The sequence below is a fragment of the Nuphar pumila genome, chromosome 5, assembly GCF_984573655.1.
Source record: "Nuphar pumila chromosome 5, dmNupPumi1.hap1.1, whole genome shotgun sequence".
NCBI classification, from domain to species: Eukaryota; Viridiplantae; Streptophyta; class Magnoliopsida; order Nymphaeales; family Nymphaeaceae; genus Nuphar; species Nuphar pumila.
The window spans coordinates 7,222,553-7,231,089 of NC_143253.1; the positions used below are offsets into that span (position 1 = coordinate 7,222,553).

General features: G+C 41.3%; 2 protein-coding genes across 2 annotated transcripts; both read right to left on the reverse strand.

Moving 5' to 3' along the window:
- Positions 1 to 1,595: 1,595 nt before the first annotated feature.
- Positions 1,596 to 2,478, reverse strand: LOC149836636 (aluminum-activated malate transporter 9-like). Its single transcript, XM_090006963.1, has 2 exons — positions 2,443 to 2,478; positions 1,596 to 2,213 (listed from the first exon to the last, which is right to left on the reverse strand). The coding sequence occupies exons 1-2, from the start codon at positions 2,476 to 2,478 to the stop codon at positions 1,596 to 1,598; spliced, it is 654 nt and encodes a 217-aa protein (XP_089863089.1).
- Positions 2,479 to 4,733: 2,255 nt separating this feature from the next.
- LOC149836637 (aluminum-activated malate transporter 9-like) lies at positions 4,734 to 7,087 on the reverse strand. The gene is made up of 4 exons (XM_090006964.1): positions 6,793 to 7,087; positions 5,218 to 5,358; positions 4,847 to 5,122; positions 4,734 to 4,738 (listed from the first exon to the last, which is right to left on the reverse strand). The coding sequence occupies exons 1-4, from the start codon at positions 7,085 to 7,087 to the stop codon at positions 4,734 to 4,736; spliced, it is 717 nt and encodes a 238-aa protein (XP_089863090.1).
- Positions 7,088 to 8,537: the final 1,450 nt, after the last annotated feature.

Genomic DNA, 8,537 nt, shown 5'->3' on the forward strand with positions numbered 1-8,537 from the left:
CCCACTTGTTCCGACGATAAACCCTTTAACCAAAAACCTTATGGGAATAACTTGATGAATAGAATGACCTTTTTATTCTATTATATAGGTCCTTAGTTGAATCTTTAATCCTTATGAGATTAACAACAACCATAATAAGAATAAAAAATTGAAAGTGATCACTTTATTTATGTGCATATGTCAAAAAGAGTTTAACAATCCCATCCTCATTACATGTTCAGAACCCTTTAGTAAGAGGATCAACGATCATCTTTTTTGTACCAATATTAACAATATACACTAAATGATTCTCCATCCTTTCTTTAACAATAAAATACTTCAATTTCATATGCTTATATGACGTAGTACTTTTGTTGTTGTTCGAAAAGGACACCGCAACTTCATTATCACAGTAGACCTTCAGTGGATTCCCAATGAAAGCGTTGTGAGCCCATAACCCATTGTTGGGGGTGTTTCACCGCCGGTCCGGAGTCGTCGGCGCCTCTGTCACCAGTCGGTCGGAGCCCCTGCAAAATCAAACACACAGAATGCGTACCTGAGGCGGCCATTGCTGGAGGGCGGAGGATGTTGCCGGAGAGGGGTTTCCTTCAACTCAGCCGGTCTGCAGCCACCACATGCGCAGGCTTCCGAATGCCACCGGTGAGTCGACCTTTTTCCCTCTTTCACTGTGTTTTTCACTGTATACACAAATTTGTTTTTTCACTCTTTTTCTCGTATGAGGTTGCTCATGAAACCTCCTTTTTATAGATACAAAATGGGAACGGTTGTGTAACTGTTTCCCCTTATTTGTGCATGTTTAATGGAAGGAACATCTTCAGAGAGGGAGCGTTACCCACATCGTGGGTAACCACCACCAACGTGGTGGTTTATCCCAACAAAACGATGTATCCTTTGATTTGGATCTTGCGAAAACATCTAGTGAGGTGGATCATGCAGAAAAAGAGACACAAGTTGGAGAATTTTCTTGCTCAGAAGGGATACTAGAAATTAGTGGTTCTTTGGACTCTGAAGAAGCTGGGGTTTTGCCTGTGCTCCAACAGAGAGAGAATAGGAATTATGTTGATGTAAAAGGACAAGGAACCGAGGTTAATGGAGATCAGCAGCAGGATGAAAGATGGATGGGGCGGTGCCAGTTTGAGGGTGATGACCTTTCTGTTCATCAAACAATGAATGAAACACATCATTCGATCATTCGAGTATGGTCCAAACAAATGTTGAACTTGGTACAGTTGTTAAGGAACAAACAAAACTAATGTTCTGTTCTTTTTTTTTTGTTCACACAAACCATCAAACATAGCCTAAAGAGACACAACAAGATAGTTAATTGGTGTGTCCATGTGACAATAGGCTTGTCGAGCTTAGTATGAGACTATTTCATGAACTCAAGTGAGCTCATTACCAAGCCAAGCTGAGCCAAGTTAATTTAACTCCCTCTGTTCATAAGAATGCTTTCCCAAGATATGTTTGTCAACTACATAACCTTTATTAACATTAGTTTATGTAACAAAAGCTTGTCTAGAGAGCCTTTATCACTATCAGTTCATGTGACAAAGCATCTTTATTGGACAACCCTTCCTGGATATCAAGCACACAACTCAGGTATTTGCTTGGTTTGCACCCTCAAGCTTGAACTTGGCCAACTTCCCAAGCTCATCAACTGCATCGACCAAGTGATCGAGCCGTGCCACGAATTCAATGACCAGATATGTGAATGTTGCAAGCGACAGTGCTGTTGTGCTCTCTAGCGTCCTCATCCTCGGCAGGGGACCTCCGCCGGTGCTCTCTTCCTCGAACTCGTCAACTTCTCTAGACGGCCACGAGTAGAGCTTCCTCTGCTGCTTCCTCATGGTCTCATGGTATGACTCTGAACTGTTTGGCGTGTTCATGTTGGAGCTCTTAGGGGTCTCATTGAGGTGCTTGGAGAGGTCAGAGGCCACAGTGGTGAGCTGGGTAGTCTTCTCGGATCTATGGTCAGCCACAGGGGTGAGTTGGGTAGGCTTTCCGGATCCATATTCAGCAGTGAGGAGGTAGGAGTGGGTGTAGATGCTGCGTTGGAGCCTCTCTGTTGAGGAGTGCATCTTCTTTAGGAGGCTGGCCTGCAGGCTGCGCTTCATGGTGCTGATGTCCTTGCCAAGGCTTCTCACAAGCTCAGCTGCATGGGAACTCGCATCTTGGATCTCGGATTGGAACGCGATCCGAAGATTGTATGGTGCCTGAGCAAATGGCAGGATCAAGACTTTTAGGGACTTGTGTTCTTAGATGATAGAACTGCAACTAGGTTCAGAAGAGTGATGATCTGCATTTGGGTCTGATCATTGGGATCAAACATGTTCAACATGAATCCAAGCCTAGATTCATTTGGCGTTGGTAGGATCCAGTTCTGGATCCAACCAGGTTGGGCCAGGTTAGAGTCATGAGAGAAGAAAAGAAAGAAAGACTTGCCTGTATTTCAGAGTGAAGGGAACCATGGAGAGCCATGACCTCATATGCGCAATGCCGGAGAACGGCACTGACCTTGACGTATTCTGCCCATGGGTAGAAAAAATGCCGGAACCTCCCGTGTGGTGGCTCCCACTTGGCTGAGTTTGCCTGCAAGAGCAATGAAGTTTTGGGGTCAGAGGAGAATCCATGCATGGAGGAGAGTGCTTGCTTTTAAACTTTTGCAACTTGTAAACCCATTTGAGGCTTTAGTTTGGAAAACTAGTAGGGTCCATCGACTTGTCCGAATGTTGCAAGGAGAACAAATCAGGTGATATGCGGAATCACCAACCATCTGTGACTGTGAGTGTGGCTACGCTCGTGGCCATCGATCACCATAATGGATGGTGACGATGGCAAAACGCCAATGGACGCTGATTTGGCATATCACCTGATCCGTTTCTGTGTTGCAGGGGCTTCTTCTAGTCTATACATCCAGCCCAGATTTGATGAGTCAATCAAGTCCTTACCAAACTTACATATAGTATAATCCCGTGAGAGAGGATTAGGAGATCGGTTCAATCATCCGGAAGGTGATCTAGCCAATCATATGCAAGCATGTATACTCCTTACAGAGGGATATCAGAGAATTAAACCTTTGAGTGGCTGACCACCAATCACACGAGGAACTTATGTCATGAGCCTCATAGTTTATTTTGGGGCCCAGGGACACATGTTCTGCTCTCATTGGCTTTCATGTGCTCGGACCAGGTCACTTGGCCAATCTCCTAATATGATTGGTTTTATCATCCGCTATGATTAGTTAATATAAACTAGGTTTAGTCAGCTTGGTCCCGTAAGTTCTGGCTAATACTTTCAGATTTTGTACTATCAGTGTTCCTCTTTTCCTAGCTAGCTAGTTCAAACACATACCAGAGAATCAAGCTTCGCCGAGAGGTTGAGAATGGATCGGCACCGTTGAAATGCAGGTTCATCGCAGAACTCGTCCATCACCGTCTTTTCAAATTCCGGCTGGTCCGAGCCATCTTCAGACAGGTACTTCTTCACGCACTCTGAAGCAGAAGAAAAGCCAAACAGGCTTTTGGGTCACAAATTTTTTTGAGAGAGAGGTCACAACATGACTATTGAAAGAAACCAGCGGGGCTCCGCGTGGTTGGTGGGAGATGTCAGTGCATGTCTCCTTTTGGTGAGACGTTGCAGGTGGCCCTTCGTGTTTAATTAATATCACAATAAAAATATGATATTTTCAACATAGGCGATACTTTGCCAAAAATATCATGCTTGTTGACAATATTTTGAAAAGATCATGATATCAATCGTAATATTTTGGAAATATAACCTATATTTGTTAGATAGATCTTGCCTAAATCAGTATGAGTCGCACCTGGATCCAGTATGTACTGGAAGGCAGATCTAATCCAGATTTACTGATCCACAAAGCCCTGACCCAGTGGCCAGCCCTGACTGCAAGTACACAAGAAATGGGTCTCGGACCTAGGCCATGTGGGTGGGCAGTACACCTAAACAAATCGGGTCCAACACTAAGCAAATATGGGTATAGGGGAAAAGTGCTAGCCGCCTACCACCATCCTACTGGGAGTGAGTAGGTGTTCTCAAGTTGTTTTTGGTAAATCTGACCCTGCAGATGTGTTCGACATGGTTGATTTGCTAGAAAACTATACTTGGATCTTGTTTTCTCAAAAAATAAAAATGAATTTTTAAGCCTTGAATATTTATGAAAATTTTAGACTGTACATTTTTAAACCTTATAAAAACCTACCCATGTGTTGTAATAGGATGTTTCAAGAGTCAATTCTTATAAAATCAAGAACACATCTGTATGAAAGCACAGTAGGCTGATGGCAGGCAGCTACCCAAAAAACAAAATGGATATAAGAAGGGATGAGTGAAGTGAAAGCCGAGAACCGAGTGCTAAAAAAAGTAGTACAAGAAAGGGGGATATAATTGTGAATCAACTATTTAAGCACATGAAAAGTGAAAAAGAAACTCATAGAAAGAAATATTGAGTGCGGGCAAAAGCAAATAAAAATTGACATAAAAAACAAATATACAATCATATATAACTAACTTGTAAACTTGTGATAAAAAATTATTACTTTTTAATATGAAAAATTTTAAAAGTCAGGGAAAAACAAGTGGAAAGTGACAGGAAGAAAGAGGAAAATGTCAAAGTGAAAAAAAAAAGAAGAGGAAACAGGCTTGCCAATAAAAAAAAACAAGTTTCCCATATTTTGAAAGTGGTTTCCTAAGCTTCTGTTTTTGGAATCGAGGAACTATGCTATTTTCCAAAAAAGCTTTCAGTAACGTTAATACAACTACCACCTACTCTCGGTTTGTGATATATGTAAGATGATCCAACCCGTTGACAAGAGAGCAGTGAACTTACCTTCAAGGGAGTCAGCGACAGCGTTGAAGCTCTCGACGAGTTCTGCATGGAGCAGGTCGCCGGCCCAGATGGGGGAGATGAGGACGTTGACGAGGAGGGTGACGACGCCACCGATGGCGATGGAGTAGAGGCGGTCCATGGCCGTCCTCATGGGGTTGCCCTGCCCGATGCGGTACCCGGACACTATGATTAGGCAGAACGTGAACAGCGTCACCCGGAACCCGTACTCGTATGGCACCATCGACGGCCATAGCTTTATGAACGACGTCGCCGCCCCTGCAAGTTGTAATTGCGCATCTGTCAGGGAAAGAACTACCCACTGTATATGTGTGTGCAATTGAAATGCAGAGTTATTTATAGTTAATGTGAACCTATGAAGAAGATGCTGAAGCCGATGATCACCGGCTCTCCGACCCGGCCAGCATGGATGGCTATCTGCGCTATCATAACTGCGAATATTCCGGCGAACAGACTTCCCAGGGCTCGATTGAACCCTCTGTTGAATGTTGCACCTGTATTAATTTGGAAGTGGAATGATTAACTACAAGAGCTCACTTTTTTTTTTTGGTGGAACGCAACTACAACACTACTAGATAGATGCAGTTCCAGAGAGGTTCAGGTCGAGCTATGGACGAAACAAAAAACTGTGGATGCCGTTCATCATACTACCAAAAGCACCTTGTTTTGGACGATTCTCAGCATTCCATTGGTGTCATTCATCTAGAAAGTGCACCGCATCAAGAATTTTTTGTGAAGCCCGTCTAGGTAAAAGCGGGGGCAGATCAGGTGCAATGTGATTCCACACTTTTAGTGCTGCTGCACCTGATCACCCACAGTTGAGATACATCCTGTCAGTCAGCTGTTGGGCCCAACAGCAGATGGTGGTTGATCAGGTGTAGCAGTACACAAAGTGTTCCATCACATTGCATCTGATCCTTGGTAAAAACTTTTGGATGAATTTTGGGTGCCACTTATCTCTATGATGAACGGCATCCAGGTGCCTTGAACAGTTTTTTCATTAAATCTCTTTGGACCCGATATATATATATATATATATATATATATATATATATATATATATATATATATATATATAGATAGATAGAGAGAGAGAGAGAGAGACATAAATTGTCCGATGAAAATGAGATGCTTTTTGGCTGCTGACAGCAAGAGATCAACGAGGAAACATGGTTCTTTTAATAAAAACATCATTTAGTCACGACTGTCGATAAATGCGGTTTTCTGTCCAGACCTTTAGAGTGGTAGTGACCGCCACTAAAGGTAAAACAACAACAAAAAAAATGAATGCGTCAGGCTCGGCCGACAAACGTTCGATGAGAAGGGCGTCCAATGTGACACATTTTCCTCTCTCTCTCTATATATTCGCATGTAGTTTGAAGAAGACTCAATGGCCATGGCACTATAGCATGTGGGGCATTCAATACTGTTTTGTGATGATCGTCCAATTAGCTCGATGGTGTTACAACCTAGCAATATATCCAGCAAGTTAAGAATAGAAAATCTTTTGCCATCAGAATCCAACGCCTTTCACGTGTCCATCTCTTTTTGGTGGTATATCCAACACAACACAAACAGCATGATTATGGGGTGGCACACCCCAAACTCCAGGAAGAAATAAAGGGCGAGGAATTTGAGTCACCTCTAGGCTTAAGATATATCCAAAAAACACAAGCTAGTCTTGGGATTATTTGGGTAAAAGAAACATGGATTTTGGTCATACAGACTGGTTTTTTAACTTGAACATAATAAAACTCTCTAAAAAAAACTTGAACATAATAAAACTAAAACGTAGTTGTAAGATAGACTTGATAATTGCAACTATTGAGCCCATGGTTCTAAAGAAAATGCTACATATATATCCTAAATGAAAAAATGCATAAATTAAAATAGCTAGTAGTAGAAGAAATAAAAAATTTGTTGCATACCCACAGTATATTCGAACATGATGGCCACAGTAAGGATTGCCCATATGATGTTGGTGCCAAAAACCTCATAGGGTGCTCGGATTAGTATCAAGAGAGAAACAAGAAGAACGGCCACACCAACTTTCAGTGAGAAGATCACTCTGTTGATGTCTTCTTTGCAAAAATCCCACACTCTACAAGCCAAACTTAGGTATAACGATCCAGCAACACCAGAATTCTTGCCGGTATCCGGCACGGCAATCTTACTAGGGGCTACATGAACATCAATGGCAATGCTCCCCTTCTTCCCATTCATTCTCCACACAAAAATAAAAATTAATACAAAGATTGCCAAAATGAGTGTATGAAATTTAGGTGGAGGCTAAACGGCTACGCCCGTTCACCGCCCCGGCCACCAGTCAGGCCACTGAGGATTCCAACTCGATGAACAGATATAATCAAACTCTCTGTAGATCTTAGAAAGTGAGTTTAGAGAGGTAGAGAACAGTAACATAAGAAAGCTCCTATTTGCTGGCTCCAATAATTTAAAACCTCCTGCCAGATATATATCACTGGAATGAAGCGCACTTCCAACAGGCTTTCAAGTCGGAGAATGGCGAATTCTTTTGGTTAAGGACTAATTGGGATTGGTGTTAGATGGTGGGGGAAGATCATGATTTATTTAAAGAGAGAAAATTGAGAGTGGTACAAGTAGGGGTGATGTTGAAGTGAGAATTTGAATAGAATTCGAGTAGATAGAATTATGGGATGAAACGAATAAGTACCTTTAAAAACAATTCAAGAAAATTTGGAGTGAAATCGTTCTGCCCCATAAGATGCTGCACCATTATAGCCTGGAAGAGAGAGAGAGAGAGAGCAAGTGTAACTTATACGCATGGTGGTTCCAAGGTACGTTGCTTGTTTGATCAACCAATTTGTGCTAATATGTGGAAGGGAAAGCACGTGTGTATACAATCAAAAGTGACAATCATGAGCTCATGGAGATGCTCGCTCTGTCTCTCACGCACGCACACACACAACACCTACAAATGCATGTCAAAGAATGCACGTACATGTCAGTTCAGCAAGCTGATTGCAAAACCCATGTCACAAATCTTGCAAATATTTTGAAAATAACGTGATTTAATCATGACAAATTAAGAACACCTTTTGTGGTATTTGATCTCGCTGAGATTTTCCTTAAGTTTGTGACATTTTACTCACTAGAAACCATGTCTTAGATTAGGTACCTGTCAAGCTTCAACGTGTTTGGATGTTAATACAAAAACTTGATGATAAAATATTCAGTTTTTTTATTAAACCAATTCAATTCAAAGCATCTATGAGTAATGATAAACACATCTAATTCAGATCAAGGGAAAAACACCTAAACTATGATTTTTGAAGGGTCCTATGATTCCCTCTCTCTCTCTCTCTCTCTCTCTCTATATATATATATATATATATATATATATATATATATATATTATGGTGCTCCCAGAGCACCTACTCCCACCTAATAAAAGTTTCAAATTTTCAAAAATTTGAAGATTTTTTTGTTGATCAGAACCTATAAATGTGATCTAAAAACATTATTTAGTAGCAATAAAGTTTTGGACCACGAGATTGTGGCATACATGCAGGTTTTTTAAGAAGTTCAAAAATCAATAGCTCATAATGTACCAAAATTTCATAACTTAAAAAACCCTATTTGTATGTCCAAAAAAACATGACCCAATACATGATTTCTATCAAATAAACTATGT

Bases quoted from the DNA above. Each gene is read 5' to 3' on its own strand.
- LOC149836636 (XM_090006963.1), bottom strand. From the start codon at position 2,478: ATGGCTCTCCATGGTTCCCTTCACTCTGAAATACAG. The intron at 2,214-2,442 runs GCAAGTCTTTCT...CCATTTGCTCAG, and splicing joins CCCTTCACTCTGAAATACAG to GCACCATACAATCTTCGGAT.
- LOC149836637 (XM_090006964.1), bottom strand. From the start codon at position 7,087: ATGAATGGGAAGAAGGGGAGCATTGCCATTGATGTTCATGTAGCCCCT. The intron at 5,359-6,792 runs GTATGCAACAAA...AAATTAATACAG, and splicing joins CATGTTCGAATATACTGTGG to GTGCAACATTCAACAGAGGG. The intron at 5,123-5,217 runs GTTCACATTAAC...TACAACTTGCAG, and splicing joins CTTCAGCATCTTCTTCATAG to GGGCGGCGACGTCGTTCATA.